This window comes from Zophobas morio, unplaced genomic scaffold, assembly GCF_036711695.1.
Source record: "Zophobas morio isolate AGI-343-1 ecotype UQ-CSIRO unplaced genomic scaffold, CSIRO_AGI_Zmor_V1 ptg000012l, whole genome shotgun sequence".
Lineage (NCBI taxonomy): Eukaryota > Metazoa > Arthropoda > Insecta > Coleoptera > Tenebrionidae > Zophobas > Zophobas morio.
Genome location: NW_026972117.1, coordinates 24,448,791 through 24,474,295, shown reverse-complemented (window position 1 = coordinate 24,474,295; position 25,505 = coordinate 24,448,791). Strand labels below are relative to the sequence as shown.

At 31.4% G+C, this 25,505-nt stretch overlaps 1 protein-coding gene across 2 annotated transcripts in view; it reads left to right on the top strand.

Moving 5' to 3' along the window:
* Positions 1-15,650, top strand: part of LOC135128443 (DNA-binding protein D-ETS-3) — a 157,936-nt gene extending 142,286 nt beyond the window's left edge. For both annotated transcript variants that reach the window (XM_064055353.1, XM_064055352.1), the window contains exons 9-10: positions 3,862-4,073; positions 14,686-15,650. In XM_064055353.1, the coding sequence (XP_063911423.1) occupies positions 3,862-4,073; positions 14,686-14,834 (361 nt within the window). In that variant the 3' untranslated portion in view covers positions 14,835-15,650. The remainder of the gene's footprint in view (positions 1-3,861; positions 4,074-14,685) is intronic.
* The last annotated feature ends 9,855 nt before the right edge of the window (positions 15,651-25,505 follow it).

Below are 25,505 nucleotides of genomic sequence, written 5' to 3'. Positions count from 1 at the left end.
AACATCACAGTAAATGTTGAAAATGTTCACCACTTTGGACAAGGTACATGTTCACTCTCTTTTTAATTTCAAAAATGCTATGTAATCCTTTCGTCAATGTTCAATTTCATGTTGCAACAGGAACTCTTGACGGCTGAGTAAATTTTGTCAAAATCTCAAAGCATCAACAACTTCCTCAGATACTGAAGGTATTCCACGAGATTTCTCTTTGTTGACACTGCCAGTTTGAACAAATCTGTTGATTATATCTCTAACGTAAACCTCTAACGAAGTTTCTTGAATTAATAAATCATGGTATTTGACCAGATATTCTTGCTTACAAGCGGTCACATAATACACAGACTTTTCGTTTACGAAATCCCATTGTGTTAACAAGACATAACAATGAAAATGTCTTGTTAAAAAATAAACCATTTTCACAGTTTTCGACTGTTTTGTTGTTTTGAAGCTGGATCAAAAAGAATTACTGTAATTCACACTTGAAAAACGTTAAAACAATAAAAACGACTACTTTAATGACAGGTTATAAATGACATTAATGACAAGTGAGAACTGTCATAATGAGGCAGAATTTCAACGAACCGGGATTTTTGAAATCCATGGCCAACTACACCCTTAGAATCATGTATAAAAGCCCTGTATAAAAAAACACTTGCGAAATTTAATATTGTCCCTTTATGGAAATGTAAACAGAACGAACAAAAAAATTATTGAAACAAATCAATATTAAAACAGAATGTAAAGACATTTTTTTTTAACGGTAATTTTAAAAATTTTATTTTATACAATACTTAAAAAAAATTGGTCTTATGTTATTTGACAGAACTTCCCTTGTTCCTTAAGTATAATCAAATAAATTCAGTTTTCTAGAAAAAAAAAAGATAATACCGGTCACAGTGTTGCTCTTATAATATTTTAAAATGATATACAATTTGGATTTTTTTGCGAAAATCGGATATCTAAAGTAAAAATAAAAGTGTATTCATAAACCACAAATACAAGAGCATGTTGTTTCATCAAATTTAAATTGCGTTTATCATGCAAAATGTTGAGGCGACGTCATCAAATTGTTCATGGGGATAATATAGATATAAATAATGTGCAGATAAAGTTTGACAACAGTCAGTTCAACAGTTTCGACTATTTCTCTAATAATTATTATTATCGACATAGACGACAGACAGACGAAAATATAGTGTTGTTAGTGATTAGTGAATAGATAGCCTGAAAATATACGGGTAAATATTCCGATAAATATCCAGCTATTAAGGCTATTTTTGAAAGCAGCCGGCGATTTAACAACACTACGGAAATGGGAGACCTATTTTTCTTTAGTCGACATGAAACGCCAAAAAAAAAACATGAAAACAGCCGTTCACCAGATGAACCCTATTACAATACTTCCTTCGTTTACGCTCGGGAAGTAAAAATGAAAACAACGAAAACTAACAAATTTACGAAAATTATAGTCTACACTCTTAAAAATGGTACAATAATGAAATTTCCAACATTTCACATAAAAATGTGGTTACCTTAACAAACATTAATTAAGGAAACCTAGCATTTGATATCATTTTACAAGTTATATTGTCGAGTATGAAAACAAAATTTAATGCTACATTTAAATAAGGTCTGTTAGAATGAGTCAAAATATTCTCAGTAGCTCACAGGGCATTTCCTTCGTAGTAGTCCACAATCAAGCCATTTGAACACTGGTAGTATTTGTAATGTGACAGATATTAAACACCTTAGTCGGCATTCACTGCAGAACCAAAGTTTCTACGACATTAAAAAAAGGTTATAAATGTGTATGGTCTTACATAAAAAGTATGAACCTTGAAAATTAGGTTACAAACTACTCTTTGATCTTACAAGTGTACTTTGCACATTTGGTGGTACAAATCTGGTCGTAAAATCAATATTAGTAAATAAACAACGGGCTGTGGAAGAAAAATACGGAAAATCATTTAATTAACACTCAACTACATTTTTAGAAATACCAAGTGACTATTGATGTTTATCATTTTCTTATCATGTTAGAAACATATTTAAAATTTGCTAATGTAAGTCATAAATTTTGGGCAGCAGTTCAGTTCTTCTCACTGGTTTTTCTGGCGGCCTTACGTCAAAATTGACAACTGTGAACTGACGTGCTAACATTGCTGCCAATAATTCAGAATTGCTAACCGTAAAATTTGCTACAATCATTAATAGTCACCCGGTACAACCGAATGTTTTTTTTTTTTAGATGAGCAATATTTGCATGTCTTGAGAACTCAAATTCTACTAAATTTCGTTTTGGCAAAATGTCTATTACGTCACTTTCGTGACTATTTTGCGAATCCACCTTTTAAATATTCTCCGCAGTTGTCCAAAATTTTGCATAAACCGTCAAAAAGTATAGTAAAGAAGACAAGTAATTAATTTCTGTTACAACAGTAAACAAAACGTTGCTACAACCATCGTTTCAATACTGCAACTGCCATACGTCAACAAGTAGTTACGAAGTGGTGAATCCATGAGTAAGTACTTAATTTTGATAAAAAAAAAGTTAAAAAGTCCAAAAATTCATACTTTTGGATCAATGCGTGTTACTGAATACAAGTAATTACATAATTACTAAATAAAAATACAGAAACATAGCTTGAATTTGTCTTTAAGAATTCCCGCCATGGCACGGATTTTCTAGGGAAATTTTTCGACGTATAAAGAAAACAAAATCTGTAAAATGAAAAGGATTTAAAAGTTATTTCGAATGGTCACTAAATAACTGTTAATAATGCATTTTTAAAATTAAAACCTTTTTGAATTCTTTACAATTTTTTCCTTTACAACTTTGCTATTAAATCATCAAGGCAGTAAACATTGCTGTTTATTTACATTTACATGGGAATGTGTCAACCATCCAGGTTCATGTAATTGATTAATAATGTTAAATAATATATTGGTTCAAAAAATATTTTTTAATGGGGTTAATAATAAATGGTGAATTTATTTTAATAAGTAAATAGGATCTTGCAATGGTTTATATTAGGATTTCCGCTTTTCTGGATATTTCGTAGCGTCTTTTCCTGCTAATTAACTGAAAACACAGTTATTTTATTTGTTGACGAAACAGTTTCTTGTAATACAACTTAAGGTGAAAGCAAAATATTATACCAAATTAAGAACGCGGGGTCGAAGACTTTAGATCGATTACGTAGTAATGACCACTGTAATCAATATCGTGATGTAGACGCCTGGAAACTTAGAAAAATAGGTTTTTGCTTAAGAATCTGACCAGTAATGTATCTAATCTTACATTAAATCAGACTTGCTTTTGTTGATTATTAGTCTGGTGGTTATCACATGAGCGAGATAGAGACAATCTATACTTACAAAATTTATCCTTTTAATGTGGAATTAAAACAACGCAGATACCATGTTATAAAGTACCATGTACCAAGTACCATAAAAGGTAACATTTTTATCATGGTTCATAGCAGAAAATTTGATAAAATATAGAAAAATTTGAAAATTTTGGAGATTTTATTTGTCCCTTTTAAACAAAGAAAAGAGGCTAATAGAACATGTCTATTATGTCCAGCTATGTATAAATTGTCCGGCATGTGGGCCAGCATATTAGCGTGTCCGGTGTAGTCCGGCCAGTTCCGGACCCGGAGAACACCGGAGACTGCCACATCCTCCGGATTCCGCCGACGCCGTTCTTATTGATTTCGCAATTACATCTTCGCCCACTCCAGTTACCGTCCTTCCTTTCCTGACCCTTCGCTTTATGTTATGAATCAGTTCGGCTAACAATAGAGCTTTTTTTATTTAATTACATGAAAAATGAAAAGATTGTTCCTTCTTTATTTTCAGATATTACTACGACAAGAACATTATGACGAAAGTGCATGGCAAGAGGTATGCTTACAAGTTCGACTTTCAAGGATTGGCAGCTGCCACACAACCGGCAACGAGTGATCCAAGTAGTTACAAGTATCAAAGCGAGCTTTTCATGAGTTCCTATCATCATAGTGCTAAGCTGGGAAGCTTTATGAGTCCACATGCCGTCGTGCCAAGTTCAGCAGGTGCGTTAAAAATTATTTTTTTTTGACACTGTTGCAAAATTATCGGGTTTTAAATATGGAGATTTGATACATTTTCATATTTTAATGTTTCTGAAGAAATTTACATGGTTCTAAATTAGACATTTCTAGATACGAGCATTTACTATTCTTTCTTCAAGGATAAGTTAAAAACACGTTGTCTAATTGTAATTAAATTTGATATATGTATCTGCGTGATGTGTATGGAAATGAGTGATATGATTAATGAAGATTAATGTGCGTTTAGATCAAACTAATTTCGCTTTTTCGTAGTATATGCTACAGACACTATCGTGTTTACTTCATCTTCTATTTTAGTTAATAATACGGTAAGAAATAAAGCACTTTGCTTTAATGAAAAGTGGATTTTATGCTGTGATATGTAGAAACAAACGATATAGCAAGTGCCACAAGTGTTCTGGGTCGTCAACTTCATAAATATGATTTTACTGTAAGTTTGACAGAAAGAAGGTACACATTAGCACGGAAAGATGTAACTAGGAGCGCAAAATATATAACATAAACAGGTTGTTATCCCCACGACACCGAAAATTGCAAAACACTCTCGATGGATTTCAACAAGTATACTGTTATCTTCTCGAATTAAGCTTCAAAATGAAAGAAATCATGTACGAGGTCGACCCTTGACATCTAAAATTTTACTTATCTTGTAGTCCTTTTTAGAGATATGTAGGGCAACAGTTGATTTTTTAAACTTCTGTGCAGTTTGGACTGATGGTCTACTTTTTCGTTTCCTGAATTTATTTTTAAATCTAGTTTTGCGGACATTCGTAAATTCCTTACCTCCCACTTGGGTCTATTTTATGCTTCGGGTTGTCGAGAGAACTTTGAAGACGAAGTCCGGAACTGCAAACAACTTTCACGCCGAGTCCGTTGAACATTTTGTTCAATCTCTTAGTGATTGAAAGGTCAAAAGGAATTTTCTTCGGAAACTAATTCCTTAAATTTATACTTTGTTGTTGCTTTTTTTGTCTCTTAAAATTATTTTGAGCAGATTCGCTATTCACACGCCATATCTAAACATTCAAACTTGGAACAGAAGGTAAACCAAAGACTGTAAAGTAAAATGTTCGGCAATTTTTGAAGAACAACTCCAACTGCTGTGTTCATGTGACGTTAAATATAACTATCGCGGAGATAATGCTATCAGTAGAATCCAAAAATCGGTTTTTAACTATTGCTTATTTGGAAGTGAATATGTGTCCATATACTAAGTAAAAAGTATCAATAATATACAGGATGAGTCACTAAGCGATATCTCATTAATTATTAGAAATATGTTGAAAAAAGTTTTAGTTAAACAGAGTGTTCCGCTAATAAGGCATAACACACAATACAGTTTTTAAAATGAAACACTCTATATATTTGTACATATTGTGGTTAACCTCTTTCTAGATTTGACAATCACAGTTAATTTTTGAAATTCCAAAGCGACGTTACCACGTTAGTCCAATTTTCTTGGATTTTTTTAGCAATGGAAAGATTCACAAAAAAAGTCGCAGTAGGTTTATTTTTAAAACTTGCGTCGCAATATTTTATAGAGAGATAAATAAAGATACGAACTTTGTTATGGTATGAATTAAAGTAAATTTTTATTTACATAATAAATGTTTATACAAAATTTAAAGAGTACAATTTTCAAATATTTCAGATTTCGCAGAACATCCTATATTTTATTACTGCATTTTATTTATTGTATTTTTTGTTCTCCTTATCTTTTATTCAGTATTTTTTATATTTAAAATTAATAGTTACTGCGATTTTTACTTTTTCAAGAGACACATATATTAGGAGAATGACAACAAACAATAGACTAAGATACAATAATAAAATACAGGGTGTTCTAGTTTAAAAAACTGAAATATCGATATTTGAAAATTTTAAAAGTTTTGGAATTTTTTTAAACACTGATTGATTTCATTGATGGCATAACAAAACGTGTACCTTCATTTATTATTCCACAAAACATTGTAAAACAGACTTTTAAAATAACCCTATTGCTATATTTCTTTGTGAACCCCCCGTTGCTTAAAAAATTCAAGGAAATTGGAGTAACGTGGCAACATTGCATCAGAATTTCAAAAATAAACTGTAGTTGTAAAGCTTAGGGAGAATATGCAACAATGTAGGGGATGTTCCATCTGAAGCGACTAAGTTGTATTTTACACCTTAAAAACAAAACACTCTGTATAGGGTGAGTCATTAAGTACGTATTTCTTTATTATATTAAGTATATATTAAAAAAAGAGAAACACAAAGTTGTACGTTTCTGTGTAGCATACATTATGTATTTTCATATATACGCAGTGTTCAGTTATTGAGACATAACACACAATTTAGTTGTTTTAAATAGAGCAGTCTGTATATTTTACGTACTCTCATTAGTGTCTTCCTAGGCTTTAAAATCATAGTTTATGCTTCAAATTCCGATGCGACGTTGCCACGTTATTCTGATTTTCTTTAATTTTTTTAGCAATGCGATTGTTCACAAAAAAGGCAAAAGGATTATTTTTGAAATCTGTGTTACAATATTTTGTTTTTAAATAAAATTGAGTGTTAATAGACAAAAATTCAAAAATATTATAATTTTCAAATATGCATATTTCACTCTTTTCAAATAGAGCAGTTTACATATTTTTCAAAAGTATTTTCCATATCAAAAGTTTATAGTTTTCATTTTTTTAAGAGACCCATCCACACATGGAAAGGAAGACGACACAAAATTTTAGATGTTTTAGAAATTTTTATGAGCACTCTGTATATCAAAATTTATTATAATTGACACCACAAGAAAACACGTATAGTCTCCCAAATACTGTAAGGTTATATGGCCCCACTAAACCTAATAATAGAAAATAATAACCCCTTTCGTGTGGCTGTTCACCGATACCACCCCACGTCATAAATCAAGAATTTATGACATTATCTTGCCAAGTGGCGCAGTTCCGGCTTCAGCTATATTGCTTATTTGTATATTATTTTGTTTTGAAATTTTATGATTATTGTTTTTAATATGAAGTAATTTAAAAAAATATATATTTAAACGGTGTTATTGCCTGATTTATTTTATTTTTGCAATAAAAGACCATGATCGTCATCATCAGCTTCTTGTGAAGAAGTACTGCTTTCCCGAGGCCGAAATATTAAAAAAAAAGTACAAACTACGGGAACCCGACACTGAACAGCAACTTGGAAAATTAAACTCTAAATGAATTACCAACAACTCCCTTAGTCTGTTTATAGTTATAAAATTTCAAAATTGGATTTTTAATATAATAAATTAAATAATTTCATTTAAGTATAGCAATATTACTATACGACCATACTTTTTTTTGTAAATATATCTATAATAGAAAATATTGTTTTTTTTGTAGAAGCATATTTTCCAGTTGCACAGAGTGGTAGTGTGCATTATCCATAACGGTGACACATTTTTTTTTAATTCCTAGTACATATTATGATAATCTCTATCATTTTTATCACAATCCAAAATGAAGTCATGACCTGCTAAGAAATTGTCCTTCGTGCTTGCATCTAAGATAACATATCGCCTTCCCTCTTCTTTAAATTTTGATGGAATTCTTTTTGTAGTGGTTACCAAAACCCAATGGCGAACCTGAGATCCATTTTGGAACATCAAAGTCTCATCGAGGTATACAAAAATTGTATTGCCTTTTAACAACGATAATAATACTGCCCACAGAATATCCCTTCCTTAATAGGGTATATTTTTTGGCCTTTCAATTAATATAATCCTTGTATCCACTTTTTTGAATTCGTAACATGAAAGTAGAGACTTTCACGAAAACTACCGTTCTACGATGAATTGTTCTGAATCGTATTTGAAAATTCTCTTCGACTTTCATGAAGGAGTCTTCAAATGAAATCATTCAAAGCTGGATTTTTGCAGATGTGTGTTATAATAATTTTTCGTATTTTAGTTTTATAGATCAATCCAACGATTTGGCTATAAGGCAAATGCGAAATAAATCTCTTCCTAGTAGGTCGTAGAACCGCCCTTCCCAATAAAATTAACCGCAAACTAATAATTCAGAAATGTTCCATTAGACGTGGTGATTTTCCGTAGGTCGCATATGCAGCAGTGGGCATCGTAGCAGTTTGTTAACAATATCCTTATTTGGGAGGGTCGGTTAAATGACGGGTAATGTGCTCTCTTATGGGGGCGAAACAATGCACAATCAAGGCATTACGTCATTAAGGGGATGCAAGTGTTATTTCCACTGCGTGACTGCGTGTTAACCAAAGGATTTCATCGACACATAGCCCCGAGCCGAATACAGAATTACGATGTTTCGAAATTCAAAGTTTCTGCCTCCAAAGCGTTGCAATTCTGGCAATTTACATCGAGGCTAGAGAGCTAAGCAAATACAAAGTCAGATGCGTTTGTCACTTGCCATCCGCAACAACTTAGCATACCATTTAGGGTTCTGTAAATATACGTGCAAGGTCCGTGAGAGGGAGGGGTTGATTCTAATTTGTATTTGAATGCGTTTGTCTTTGTATCAAGGCAAGAAGCTCGATTAGGACAGCGCGACAGTGGATTAAGTGAAACACCCCATAAATTATGGCAAATTGCTTATCCGCGATGACAACACAAATGAATTACATTAACGAAATCGTAAATTCACTGTTCCGTGATATGTGGGTGTGGATCATTGCTGTACCCATGAATGCCCATAAACAAAATGCATTAGGAATGGAGGCTTTCAGAAGTCTGTTGTATAGTTAATTTTATCGCCGCAATTACGAGCAGTGTCTTGGAGTCAAGTAACTCATCATTTTAACTTCTTTCGAACTAAAAAACAACTTGAAATGACAAAATATATGAACAACAAAACCAATTATAAAATCTTTCATATGCATAAGTAAAATTACATATTTTTTACTTAAAATTTTACTCATAAGTTTTCGAATTTAGGTACTGCTGTAGCAATTATTTTACAAAATGTTCCTTATCGAAATCGAAAAAATTATCTAAAATAAACAAAGCCTAAAATTAAATAAATAATAATAATAATACATAATTAATTAACAAGAGAATTATTACTATAATTTAGTAGAAAATGGTTTGCAAAATAAAAAAATCGTCTAAGGTTGTTTAGGCAGAACTTCCCTCGCCCCTGAAGTACAGTTAGTAATTACTTTTAAAAGGTAATGCATTACAGTTACTCATTATTCAGTAACAATAGTAATTCATCACAATTGCTCATTACTTTTAAAAAGTAATGCATTACTTTAACAATTACCTACTTTTTACACTTTGAAAAATTTGATGAAGACACAATTTTGGATATTTGTTGTATGGGTCCAAAGGTTCAAGAAAAAACGTGTTAGAATGAAAAAGACAGCGAGTGATTTATTTTACTAACGCATTTGTTACATATTTGCATCAGTAAATAAAATACTCGTAAAACAAATAAATACTTCACGCAAGAGGACTATATTCATAATTTAAATTCAATAATAACATCCTGACATTCAAAATTTTCGTCAGCTAAAGCATGACCTTTTGACTTAAAAGCATCTGCGCCAACACTAACATCCTTTTCACTGCGGCGCTAGACGGAATTGTTGTGGGGCAATATGTTATCTACTTTACCAAACATTGAAGAGCCAATTCTTTTACACCTAATTGCATTCCACTCTAGCTACAAATAAAAGTTCGATGCCAACTGCAACAACTTTTAATCAAAAATTTGCATTGGTGGGAGATTTCAAAATATCTTATTGGCTACGTGTAAATGTATGGTAAACATTAGTCCACCGATAATTACCTGCGGAAGCAAATTTCTTAATCTTTAATGATGTTCCTAAATACTTAGAAGGGGGCTACAAGATAATGTAAACTTAAAAGTCTGTCTTTAATTGTGTCTCTTACTTGGCGTTGTGACTTACAGATTAAATTTAGAAAACCTTAGAGGGTTGACACTCTCATCAAATTTTATTGTCGGATTATGAGGGGTTTAAAAGGACGGGTTCTATGGGTTACCTGTTGAAAAATGGCTAAAGTTTGTTTGACCACAAATTTTGTATATTCTGCCCCTGCTTACTCAATTATTTGTTAAGATATTTTATTGCTGTAAAGCGCAATGGATTTTTGGATAATAATTCTAGCAAGTTAAGTAAACGATTCGTAGAGGAAAACAAACCAATATTTTTTAATATTTGGGCTAAAAGTAACTGTAACAATGACTGAATTACTCAAAAAAAGTAATTCATTATAATTACTCATTACTTGAAAAGGAACTGTATTATAGTAATGAATTTCTTCCAACCACTGAGTATCGTACATATCCAACTTTTTCCAAAAATATAAAATTGGATTTTGCGATCTCCTTGTCTTAACACCAATAAGTTAAAGTAAAGATATATGCAATGTTAAAGTAAAGGTAAAGAAACATGCTATGCGTATGTTTGAAATGAGTTTTTCCATTACAAAATTATGTAATGACGTCGTCAACATATTAGCAAGGACACCTATATCAATTTGCATAAGTGCAATGTAATACCAATAGTAAGAGTACTTTATTACACCCTGTTTAAGCAATCTTAAAAAAATGTTAATGTATTGATAATCCACAAGTACAGACTTAGAATATTTTGCATATTTTAGTACGATTTATTTGACAAAATTTTGAGATGAATTTGATTGACAATTTAACATGCTTGCGATAACCTTAAAACTCAGATTTCAGAGTTTTCGATTTTGCAGTTTCAAAGTTAAATTATAAAATGTTATACAATTTTGATTTTTTGACAAAACCTGGATGTCTGTAAACAGTCAAGACTAATTTATAAACCACAAATATAGGAGTGTGTTATTTTATAAAATTTAAATAGCATTACTATACAAAATTTTAAGACTACTTTGTTACATTGTTAGTAGAGATGATTAGCAAATTTTGCTTAACATTTTATAATCTACATGATATGTCTTAATCCTGTCACGGAAACGGGAAACTTATTTTTTCATACTCTAGGGATCATGAGGCGTCCAGAAAACATGAAAGTAGTCGTTGCCGGTTGGATCCTTTTACAATATTTCCTTAACTTACACTCGGAAAGTAATGGGTGTTTTGTCAAAATACAGAAATATACCAAAGCCTCAGGTTAAATCGTAAGAAGATAAATGCTCCTAAACTAAAATACATTACATATATACAGTGTGGTTTTCATGAAAACCATGCATTACGGCCTAGTAGGCGATGAGCAAACAACGTAAAGGAAGGTATTACTCGCTTTACCAAATTTCTTTTTAAGAGTAAAGTATTTCAAGGAATTTTGTCCGATATATCTGGTGTTCATTTGACAAAATCATCAAGTAGGTCTTGATTTTATACAAACATTGTGAAGTGTGTATACAGTTAACCTATAATTTAGACGATGACAGCTGACAACGTGGAAATGTCAAATATACACAACAGTATGGATTGCTAAAACATAGACATTTTATATACACTACATTTTCTTCTATCAAAAAAGCAACGCCAACTTGATGACCTTTTCAGTTGAACACCCGTTGTAATTACCACGGTTAATCCAACAAAATCTATTATTCATAAAACCTCCTAAGTATTGAGTACATTTTTCCCATGTACATGAATGACAGCTTAAGATCTTACAGTAAAGAACATTGAAATATGATTGAAATGTTTTTTCCTCTATTTAAACTTAATATGTATTTATAAAATTTTATTTCTACTATAAGCAAAATCAACAATATTTCCTGCAGTACTAATGCAAGTGTCATCTGTGTAAATGTTTACATCTGCTTTGGACAAAAAAATTCATAAGGTCATATATGTAGAGGAAAAAAAATAACGGCCCAGTGATAGATCCTTGTGAAACGCCATAATCGATGTCAGAAATACGTCATGTAATATTAGTAAAGATGAGAGTGAGTTATATGGATCTATATATGTTTTACGCAGCCGTTTCAGTCCGTCCGTCTGTCTGTCTGTCTGTCGTCGGTCTCATCATTCCCACTAACAATGGGATGGCATCATCTCCAAACTTGAAATAGTAAAAATTTTGTAAAATAACGTACCCACTCCTGCACTTGAGGTTTATGAATCCGTATTGAGTTTTTAACTTAAATACCCAAATTTTGTGCGTCTATACTTCAGGGACGCGGAATTTTGTCTAAATAACTTTAGGCCATTTTTGTGAACGATTTTTACTTCCCGAGCATAACCTAAGAAAGTAGTCTAATAGAGTCCATCCGGTGAATGGCTACTTTCATGTTTTCTCAAGAAATTCATACTTTTACGAAAAAATAGGTTTCCCGTTTTCGTCTGTCTGTGCATCTGTCTGTATGTCTGTCTATCTTTCGTGATCCGAAACTACAGGATAGACTTTTGTTATCAAATTTTCTATGTAATTATCAAAGTTAGGCACAGGGGAAGCGATGGGCAATCCACTAGACAAATATTAAAAACGACGGCGCGAAGTAAGGCGATAAATTTGGCTGGCCGACTGTGCAGTCTCAACCACGTCACAACCTCAGTGGCGTTTGATGCAAATCAGGGTTTATCTAATAAAGATCATCACGAAAATTCTGATGTTGACCACTCATTCTTAATTTTTAAATCAATTTAACATCTAGGAGAACTCGTATAACTGAAGAAAACCGAGAAAAAGTAGTAAATGTTATTAAGAATTCCCGAAGTTGTAAGCCACGACTGCAATAGCGCTGGGGATTGGACGGCAATGAGCATCACTTCCATGAGTAAATGTTTTTATAAAAAAAATAACAATCTTAAACTCATGGTTTTTACCACAGTTGTCCAGATTTCCCAAAAAAATCCAAATCATGTACTCCTAATAAATAAAATTTCGTAAGGGAAGTTAAATTTTGCCTTCGTTTCTGAATATACAAAATCTTCTTTCCAGGACAAGATATTTAAAACATGTGTAAATTTTTGTCGGAAAGGATCTATTTTACAATTAAACTCTGCCCCTCGGTCTGACAACGAATGAAAAATTCATCACAATTGAGATTGGGGCGGCTGGGTGGGGCTTATTGTTTAACTCGTAGTTTCCTTTCAATGTTTCATATGGTGGTTTCTTGTAGAGAGATAAACATTTTGCAATCAAACTCCGCCCTTCGGCTCACAACGAATAAAAAAATTATCACAATTGAGATGAGGGCAGGTGGGCGGGGTTAGTATTTCACCTTTTTTTATATATGTACGTAGTTTTCTTTTCACGACAAGAAATTGAAAACAGGTTTAAAAGGGTAAATTTGTAGAGAAATGTGGGGAATCAAATGTCCCATTTTAAACATATATATATTCAGTTTCTCGTTGTGAAGAGAAGACTGCATATTAAAAGGAAAAAAAATGCAAAATATAAGCCCCTCTCAATTGTGGCGATTTTTCTTTGTTGGTCGTGAGCTGGACAGGCGGAGCTTAACTACAAAATCCTTATTTCTCTACAAGAACTTACCGTCCGAAACGTGTTTTTAAGCATGCTGTTGTTTAAAGAATTGATCATGCTCTCATTTTTTTTCTACAAGAATTACCATATGAAACAGTTCTTCAGTGAACGTGTTGCTCAGAGAAAAATATATGTATTAAGTAAAAAAAGCAAAAAGCTACAGCAAAAAAAGCTATCACAGAATCTTAAAATCTGGTGAATGTTCAAAATTACCTTCCACCGCGATTAAATATTATTCCTATTGTAACACCTTGTTAAATTTTAACACGTTAACAATTTCCCAGGCATTTACCAAGCAACTCAACTTCAACAAGCGGGGCATTGTAATCAATCTTGTTTCTTATGAAGTGAACAGATAGAAATGGCGTAGACTATAGATAGTTTTTTCAGCGACTTCTGAATTATTTTACTTTTTTTGAATATCCTTTTTGTCAATTTGCTTTTTGCAATATTTGATGGTTCTACTTTGTTTTCATCTAAATTTTGTTAACACTGATTCCCGTTCCTTAGTTCCATGCAATTTGAAAATTAATTAATTTAAAATTATTATTTTAAGTTATTTGGTCTAAAGATAACTCCATTACTAAATTGTAAGAAATAAAATGTGTTTTTTGAGGGATTCGAGCTCACTTTCCTGTTCTAAAGATACAAAAATGACTATTTTGACATTTTCTTTACTGTTTTTTGACACTTCCTTGTGAGCTAAGAGAAGTACTCTAATAGGGTTATTTTCTTTTTATAAGAAAAATAATCTAAATCACTGAATTACCTACTTAACAATTTTGAACACTCTTTAAAACTATCTTGATGATGAGAAATTCATAACCATATTGTGTCTATTTATTAACTCCAAATTGATTACATCATCTCAAGACCTTGTTAAGTAAATTTCGATTCGACATTAGAGAATGATATTCTTAACCTCAAGGTTGAAGATATACTCCGCTCTTTGAAATTCTTTACAGATGGGTTTTAAAGATCTCCTAAATTTGACATATTTTATTACTAAATTTTCAGATTTCAAATTACCGTGACATTCTGATTCGTCTAATTATCATTATTGCAGGAAAACATGTACATATATGAAAATATTGCAAGTTCTTTTTTATTGCAGGTTCAATTTTTCCGTCTCCTGGTTCATACTGGAGTAATCCTAGTGCGAATCTTTATTCGAACATCGCAGCCAGCACGCATTCGATCGGTCACCACGCGGGTCCTCATCTAGGAGCTCCTCCTCTTGGCTCATATCCTCACTATGCATGACCTGCTACAAGCTCATCGCCTGGGCCAGACTGGACCAGAAAATTGCCGATGTAATCAGTCACCAATTTCGTATGTGAGTTAATAATATTTGCGACCTTTTTGACTCGGGAGATGGGTTACGAAACAGTATTTAAAAACAAGATTAGTTGAAAATACTCATCGTTATGATTTGCCAATAGATAAAATGTAGAAGACTGGTAAAATATCAGTTTTATTTCAAACGAAACGTTCTTTTTTGTTTGGCGAAGAAGTTTCTAGTCGCATTCCAAGAGATTAATGTTACCTCTAAGGTATAACTTGATAGTGGTGTAATTCCAGTGCAATGTTTTAATGTATATATTTAGTAAATTTGAGATGTGTAAAGAAAGACACAAACCGCAATAGCGGCGACTGTGATAAGATGTTTTAAATAATTCCCCACTCATCTTCTATAAAAATTAATTTGCAAATATCCAATCGTAATTTTCATAGATGATGAATCTCTTATGTTCCTCTCATTTTATGAAAACATATTTATTTTTAAATTATTTTACAACCACTCCTTAGATTATAATCATAATGTTATTTTCGTAATTGTACATAGTTCTGTATATTGTAACATCTAGTCGATAAGTACCTATCTGTTGTAAGCTTGAAATAGAGAAAATAGAATTTAGACGGACGATATGTTCAAAAAAATATCATAGATGTACTAGTCATATACCTAAATGTCAGACGTGTAAAAAGCCATTTTGTTAAGGAGCCACAGAATGGCTGCCACAATCTTAAAAAAATGTATAAATGTTATGTATTTATTATACAAAATATAGCCTAAAACCCACAATATTTTCTATTATTTCTCATAATCATCGTCAGTTATGGCTCTATAAAGCATTTTCAGTATTTATAGCACAGACAAATGATTTGATACTTCAACCAAGCATTAACAACAAAATTAATGTATCCATTTTTCTTATACAGGGTTGCTAAAAAGTGCGGAAGGAATTGAATGTCTTGGGAATGGTTAGTTAGATCTCTTACAAATACTCAAACTCTATTTTCTCTAATTTTTTGAAACTTGAAACTTTATTTGCTTTCAATATCTTTATTTTGACTATTTCATCATGTTGGGAAAAAATAAAATAATGCATGCGTTACATTTATGAATTCAGAAAAAAATCACTATTTAAAAACGGAACATTTGACTACTAGTGCTACTTAAAAAAAAAAAAACAAATTAGCCCTGCATTTCAATGAAAAAATTGCAGAAAATAAAACTTGAGTATACCTTTAGGGACATACTTCCATACTTTCTAGCTACCCTGTATAATGTCAAAACTACATTTCTTATAGAAATGATAAAAATTAACTGATAAAAGGTTGTAAAAATATGGTGCACAAATACGTTCACCAAAATTCGAATCAATAAAAATGGTCTATTTAAGTTTAGAATAAAGTTTAAGTGAGGGTGACGTCCATGTATCACTACATCATTACGTCATTATATGGCGCGTGTCGGTCGTAGGGCATACGTTTTCCGCACGATTTCATCCGTACATGGCTACTAGCTTCGGTTCCTGATTCTTGTATGCAGGCTGAAAGCTACAAAGCAGCCACTGAAGACGCCGAGGGGTCTGGAATAGGGATATATGCAGAGAAGTTCGACGTTACTGACGCAAAAACGGATTTAATGGATTGGAAGGACTACACAAAATCAGTTGCAATCCATGCAAAAATTTCGCGTTTATCGGTAACTTGCGTTGATTTTTTATCGGTAATAATAAGTCTTCATTCATGCTAATGTTGAAGCTTTCAGTCACACTCCCCTACACGCATGACAGCGTAACTTATGAACGACACAAGATAGGGCGTGACGAACACTTTTATCTAAATTTTACATCATTAGGAGTGTTTTATAACACGTTTCAATCTTAAACATGGTTTTTATCGAAGTTTTCGTTGCTTCGGCTGTCAGCTAAAAGACGATCGAAAAAGGAATGTATAATAATGAAAGGAAAGTATTTTAAAATTACGTGTTTCTGGGAAATTTTATTCAGACGAAGTCGGAGATACATCACTTATTTGCACTCACTAACTATAAGAGCAAATAATTTACTCTAAAGTTAATAGTGCTTGTAATTTATATTTAGGAAAAATGGTCGTAGAAAATTTAGACAAACTTGCCCCTGAAGTCCAACAAACCCAGCTCCTTGGAAAAATTACAAAGTTGATTTTAAATTATATTTCCATTTGTTTAACAATAAGCAGTGATGTTGCCTTTTCAGGTGAATAAAAGAAAATGTGTTACAAAGTTATAAATATTTTCAAGGAGAGTGCCACGTAATCTTTAAAACAAACTGTAAAATTCAGTGGGCCAAAACATTTTTTTTTTCTTATTCAGAGAAGTCGAGATTTATTTAACAATATTTTGAGAGACAGACGTCAACAGACAGAAACGCCAAATCAGGTTTTTCGGATACGACTGTGAAACTCAAGAAAACATGAAATCAAACTTTTTCCAAAATGGTCCTATCATAAAAAGTACTTCAACTATCGCCCAAAATGTAAAAATTTCCAATTTTTTGTAACAGTTATTTAAAGGAAAACTGAATGTTTTTTAGCTTTTTGCTTCCTAATTTTTATAAATTATGATACTATAAGCTCCCGCGTTGCCGTTTTTAGATATTTTTCTTTTGCATATTCTTAACGAATTTAATGGTGCTAAAAAATCATACCAAAAATTGAAAAAACAGATACATATTTCATAATTTATTGCTTCCTATCTCAATAATAGATTTCAGTTTGTGCACTATCGAGGTTTTAAATCTTTTAAATTCATCCAGCAATCTGGTGTTCCTCAGGGATCTGTATTAGGGCCATTGTTCTTTATTATAATTTATATTAGTGCCATTGTACACTCCCTCAGTGCACTATTTGCTTTATGCTGATGACCTTAAATTCCTACCTATTAAATGCACGGCCGTATTCTACAACAGGATATCGCCAAAATTTGCAACAAAAGGTTCTAGAAAAAATGGTTATGGAGATATATATTCTAAAATTATTTTCAACTATACAGAGTGTTCTGTTTTTGAAACGTAACATAAAATTAATATTTTTAAATGGAATACACGGCATATTCTTATTTGTATGTTCTGATCTGCTTAATCTCTTCTTATTACGTTTTATAATTACAATTTATTTCGATGCGGCGTTGCCACGTTATCCTAATTTTCTTGAATTTTTTTAACAATGGAAGGATTCACAAAAAATCGCAATAAGGTTTTTTCCAAATCTGTCACAATATTTTGTGGAGAGGTACCTAAATAAAATTTGCGTTTTGTCTTGAGTTTGAATATACATAGTGCTGATAAACAAAATTTAAATTGTTACAAATTTTCAAATATCAATATCTTTTTTCATATGGATATTGTTACTGCATCTCAATCTGTTTTTTCGTTTTGTCCCATTTTGTTAAGTATTTTCTATATTTATTATTTTTTGAGATACACAGCTACATTTCAATGCAGGAATAGGAATAAAATATAGGTGTTCTATAAAATAAAACTGCAGTATTGATATTTGAAAATTGTAACTACATATTTAGAATTTATTAATAAACACTCTGCATATTAAAATATTGCATAACAAATTTTAAAAATATTATTTTTGCGATTTTTTGTGGACCATTGCATTACCAAAAAAAATTCAAGAAAACTGGGCGAACATGGCAACGTCGCATTGGAATTTCAAAATTAGACTATACTTATACCTACAGTCTAGGAACAGGCTAATAAGAATAATAATGTAAAATTATTTAAGGTGTCCTATACATATAAAAAATTGTTCTAAAGTCATTTAGAGAGGACTTCCCTCGCACCTGAAAACAAATATTCAGACAAATTCAGTGTGCTAGAAAAGAAAGTTTGACAAAGATGGGATCGAATTAAGGCGAGCAGAGCTCAAGTTCTCTAAAAAATCCACACGTCAACTGGCAGTCGTTATGCACGTAACCCAGAATTTTTAAAGTAGCTGTGATAAAAATCAAGGCAGACTCATAAAGCACAAATATATAGGAGTATGTTTTGTTATAAAGTGTAAATTTGAGTTACTTCGAAAAAAAAGACTTTACGTCATTTAATTGTTGATGGAGATGATTAGATAAATTTTGGTTAGCACGATATGAGGCAATTTATTTTATTGATTAAATCAAGAACGACTAACTCCATTTGCCCGAGAACTTGGCAACACAGTACTGTTATTATTCGTATTGCACTGTATCTATCTAAATTGATATGTCCTTGCAAAAATGTTGATAACATCATCACAAATTTTTGTAATGGAAAAACTCACTTAAAACATATCCTTGGCACCTTTTTTTCATTTAGTTTACCACTACACACACATCTTTATTTTAACTTATAGGGGTTCTTTAAAAAAAAAGCGCAAAATCAAATTTTATAAGTGTTCGAAAAAGCGAGTTATTAACTAAAAAAAAAAGAATTATCTTTTGCTATTATATTTTCTTTTTATTTTATTTATGAAATAAGAATTTTAATTAAAGATAGAAAAATGTGTTAAAATTTGGACCCCACAGCAGGTATGTGGAAACAAAAATCGGATAAAGCAATAATGGAAAAATTCTGGGAAATTACATTCTAAAACGAGTCTTAGAATGTTGAAATTTTAATCTACATGTCATTCTAGAAATAGAGGTAGGAAAAATTTGATAACACATAACGAAAAGACTGAAAAAAAAATACTTACGAAATATGTAACAAGACGTAACAAAATTTTGATAAAATAAAACTTAAGACGAAATTACCTACCGAGCAAAATAGCCTTCATAAAAGGCAAAAAAAAAGTAAAAAAAACAACACCCAATTTAAAACTAATGCAAAATTCTAACCTTTAGGCTTCTTCTTCTGCTACAATTTAGCGAATTCCCTCATTTTCATTTACGAACCCACTGCAACAAGAAATTTTTGTGTACACAGCGAAAAATACTATAAAAGTCAACATTAACTTTATACCTACATACTAATTTTTAATAACAGTGGAATTCAACATTACACAGGTTTAATAAGAAGATTAAATTTAAAAAATACTAATCAGAAAAAGTTTTGAAATCACAATATAAATTCTAAGCAAAATTTTACATTTAGATCACGCGATTTTGGTGAAGATGAACAGAAAAAAAATCTATGAAAACAGATTGAAATTACATAAAAAAAAGTTTCGAAGAGTATTTGCCTAAAAATTCGTTAACAAACAGACAAACGAAAACGGAAAATGGATATTTTCAATCCATAAACTGGGAAATGTTAAAAAAATAAGAAATGAAAGTTTAATAAAAATAACCCTGCTACACTACGTTTGGAAATTAAGAATATTCTAAAGTTAATTTAACCGAAACTGCAATAAACACATCCCAATAAAATAAAACATTGAAGACCACTGTTTGTCTGAAATATTTTGCTGATTTAGTGAGCTTCCTTTAGTTGTAGTTCAATACAAAATTTTTTTCAAAACAATTCTGAAATTTGAATGTTTCACAAAACAATAATGATAATTGCAATGAAGAATATTATTAATTGCCGTGATGCGTAAGACGTAAAGATGATCCGTAACGAGATAAAAATCAGAACTGAATTAAATTTTTAAATAATTAACATGGATAAAAACCTATTAGATCTTTCAAATTATTTCAACCGAAATCACTTTTAAAGAATAAATATCTGACGAGATATTAACGTTTGAGTTCTTGTTGAAACAAACATATTTGTTAAGTCAATAAGTAATGATTTGTACAATACAGCTACTTCTCCCTTAACATCGTATTTTTATATCAATTTAAAATAAAATAACTGAGGAAATAGGGCACAATACACTAAATGATAGACCGATATATAAAACCTAATAGCAACACTTACCCTTTAGATCCCGATTTCCTTTCCTTCCGCGCCGATCCTTGCAGACTCCTGACTCATGGGCACATCACGACACTCACCTTTCACATTAAACTCGAAACTAAATATTTTTAACAAAAATAAATCACTCAAACTAACTAATTTAACACCGCACACGCCCTTTACAATCAACACCTACTGCGATTGAACTCCTTTGCATAACACGAACAATGAACAAAAAATTCTCGCCGATATCTTCTTATCAGACATTTTTTGCAGAGTTTTTATTCATCAACGCGTCGCACACTAAATAAATCTTAATTCAAATACTGCAACATTATTCATTAGCAGAACAATTTTCACGCTGTGTGGTTGAATAGGAAATTACGAATGTTACATACAATTCGCCAAAAATAAATTCGAAAAGTCAATTTAAATACGTCTTTCGAAAATATTTTATTTTTCGAGTGTTAATGACTATAATGACACAACAGAGACCACCATTTCTGCCAAAATACTCATTCAAAATAGATTCATACCGGGTGTTTCAACGGTCAAAGGGCAGAAAAATTAAAAATTCGCTGTACATTGTAGAAAAAATTCTTCATCGCAATAAAGCTATAAAGAAAGTTGTATGTTTACTTTCGGAGCGTAAGTTAGAAAAGTACCTATTGTAATAGAACAGACGGAAACGGGAGACTACTTTTTTCGTACTCTAGCGGTCATGAAACGCCGAGAAAACATAAAAGTGATCATTCGTCCGATGGACTCGATTACTAAAACTAAGTTGTGTGTTATGACTCAAAAACAAAACACTCTGTATAATTTTAATGTATGGGACATGCACTGAGTGACACACAAAAATTGTCAACTCCACTATAATTGAAAATGGAGGTCTGGAATTTTTCACAAAATGATTTTTTTTCTCACTAGGAAAAGCAGATTTCCCTATTTTAATCAGAAAAATGAACAGACTTGAGGAAATAAATAAGTCAAACAAATATTTGTGGAACTCTATAGTTTTTTATTTCATTAGATTTATCCACGAGTTTCTGTCTCATTGTTCATATTTATTCTGAAGGTACTGCTTATATAAACCTTTTATGTAAATACTGTTTTCACTGAATAAAACACTCTAAGAGTAATTTCAAATTGTTTAAAAAACAGCCGATTTATTAGTAAGTATTTTTTAATGTAATATACAGGTATCCCAGTTAAAATTCCGCGGCCTTATATCTTTAGAATAGATAGATATTAAAACTCGGTAAACACCATTGTTTTTAGCTTGTATGCTTATAACCCTTTTAAATTGCAACGTATATTTTTTTAATGATTTTGATAGACCCTTGAATTTCGATTAGAATGATGTGGAACATTTGGGCATTTATTTCATTTTCATTTGTGTGATTGCTTTATTTTACTTAACATTAATTTAATTATATTTATAATTTTTTGTAAATTCAATTATTAGTGCGTAATGTTTGCAAAGTACTATATTAAACTTTCCCCTACAAGCTAAAAACAATGGTGTTTACAGAATTTCAATATTTCTATCCGTTTTCAAAATATAATATAATAATTGACTGGAACACCCTGCATATAGGTTTTATTTCAGTTTCTATTTTGTATTATTTTCACGATTTTTCACTTTTTTGAAAAACGCGCCAATATATCAAAAGAAAGAATAAAATACAGAGTAAGATGTAGAAAATTATAATATTTTTGTTTTTTTTTTAAACACTCTGTATAACAAAACTCAATTTTATTGGTATTACAACAAACCACATATCTTTGTTTATCAATAAAATATTATACTCCTATGACAGACAGTAAAAATAACCCTACTGTTATTTTATAACAATATAACAACGTCGCAGAGATAACTTCAAAAGTAATTATGGTCATAAAACCTAAGAAGAAACGAATCAGGACATTAAAATGTTCTGTTATGCAAATCCAAAAATATGAATGGAATGATAAATCACAAGTACAGATTCATCATATTTTGTACATTTTAGATACGATTTATTCGGCAAACTTTTGAGCTGACGTCATCAGTTTTTTGTAGAAGATAACCAAATATATTTTGACTAAAAATTTATTATGCTCTTTATAACCTTAAAACATCTGCAAGATTTCAAAGCATTCGGTTTTGTAGTACCTGATTAAATCAATAAAATAAATTTACGCATTCATTAATTTTTTTGAGTCACCCTGTATATGCAAATCGAAAAAATTTGAATGGAATGATAAATCACAAGAAGAGACTCACCATATTTTGTACATTTTAGATAGGATTTATTCAGCAAAATTTTGTGGTGACGTCATAAATTTTTTAGGGGGGACGACCAAATACGTTTTGATCAAAAATTTACCATGCTTATGATAATTTTAAAATATCTTCAAGATTTCGAAGCATTCGGTTTTGTAGTTCCTGAGTAAATCAGTAAAATAAATTTACGCTTTCATTTATTTTCTTGAATCACCCTATTACAACAAACCACATATCTTTGTTTATCAATAAAATATTATACTCCTATGACAGACAGTAAAAATAACCCTACTGTTATTTTATAACAATATAACAACGTCGCAGAGATAACTTCAAAAGTAATTATGGTCATAAAACCTAAGAAGAAACGAATCAGGACATTAAAATGTTCTGTTTCCTTAAAACAAAACACTCGGTATAGGGAAAAATAATATTAATGTATGTTATGCTAATAATAATTCATGAAAAAATTCTAATTTCTTAACTTCCTCTCCCTTCTACTCTTTCTCTCTGTCTTTCTCTCTGTGTCTCTCACACTCTTTCTCTCTTCCTTTATTTTATTTTTGCTCAATAATTACAAAACGAAGAAAGTGGTTATAAGATGCAATCAAAATTCGGTAAGTATGTTAATTATACCCACAATCAGTTTCCTGTTGACGACAGGAGTTCGCAGATAAAACTGGAGTTCTGAATGCTCGCCACTCACGGATTCGAAGCAGACATAAATTTGGTGGCTTCTTACGCCGATTATTTGAAGTATGCTCCACTTTATGATTTAGATAGGCTTAATTATGAGGTATGGAGTGTTGCTTGGTTACCTGAAGTAAAATCCCCATTGGTTCCTCACCAACGATCGATTGTCGGTTTACCCAATCCAGTTGGTGGATGCGCCAGGAATGGCCGGAAATGCAATCGAGACACCTTAGAAACTCCAGACTTGTGAGCTTTTATGGGCCAATAATGATAGGTACTAAAGTGCAAGTGTTTGCACGAACGGTACCTTAAAAAGCAAATACTTGTGTGGAGGAAATGAGACACACACTTAGGTTCAATTTATTTCGGTCGAGGTAAGCTTTTAATTTTCTGTTGTTATGTTTGGAGTGATGGAGATTGATTATATATGTAGAATGTGAGTAGACAAAGCAGAACTACTATTGATCTTTCCATTTCTCTGTTTAGTATAAAATCATTTGTTGTATTTTAAGTATAGTTCGAGTTCTGATAAAGAAACTTTCCAAACGGGATAAAATCTTTTAATGTAAAAATAAAAAGTCAAATTCATCGTATAGGACGCGTTAGCAGCATCGTTTGTCGCTGACTAGACCGGCTGTTGTGTGGTAAAGTGGAGTCATCAATCCTTTTTAAATGGAACTATTTCATTTTCATTACGTAAAATTAATTATTTTTTTTTCTTCTCAGAGACATAGCCAGACATACTGTGTATAAATAAGTAAATTCACATTTATTAGTCTTACACAAACAATGTTGTTTCGAATAAAGTAAATATAAATATGTCTATAATGAAATTAAAAAAAGTAATATAATCCCCCTTTTAATGTTAATTGCAACTTTTATCAAAATTCAAAAGAAGGAAAGTCACGGGCTTTCAACAGAGCTTAACGCCAACCGCCACACATTGTGATTTACCACTCTTTGTTTGTTTTATTTGACGTGAATTTACCTTGGCCGTGCCATTATCAAATAGAGGTCTTCGTGGAATACAAATATTGACTGATTGGAAATACCGAAGTTTGTTTTATTAGTTGATTGATGAGTTAACCATGACCTAACGTTTTATACTTATGTTTACCCATCTGTAAGGAAGAACTTTTAAGAGTAGTCGTCAAACTGACAACTATCTCAGTTAAAAAAATGACCAAGAAGCAAATGAAATTATGTGTACATATCACGTGACCAGAAATGACGGAGTCTTTTAACAATACTTTAAAAAAAATGTTGACTTCCTTTGCATTTATGTTAGTACCTATAACGCAGGTAATTCTGAAATTTGGATTATATTTTGGATAGATTTTGCGGGTTTAAAAATGTCAACAATCTGTCCATTTCGACAATATACAAGGTGGGTAGGTATGTAATTCTTTTTATATTTTATTTTTCTAAAATGTACAAACATAGTTACCTAGTAGTTAATTTTGACTTCACCCCTCATTGGGAAACACGGTTAAATTATAAAATTAATAACATTAGAAGACGACCAGGTCAAATAACACAGTACCTTAGAGCAGTTAAACCACCACACATCATGACATGTATGCATTCGATACTGACCAACAATAATTTTCATCAAACTGATTACGATGAATACAACACAACACTATCCCAAATTAAAGATACCCTATTACAAAAGCTTTCCTTATATAGCAAAAGACTTAAAAGATACAAACAATCACATCTCAGAAAAATTCATAACACTAAATTCTTAAACAACGAAAAACTATTCTATCAACATTTAACTAATTCAAGCAAAACTCAATTATCCGGTGAACTTCC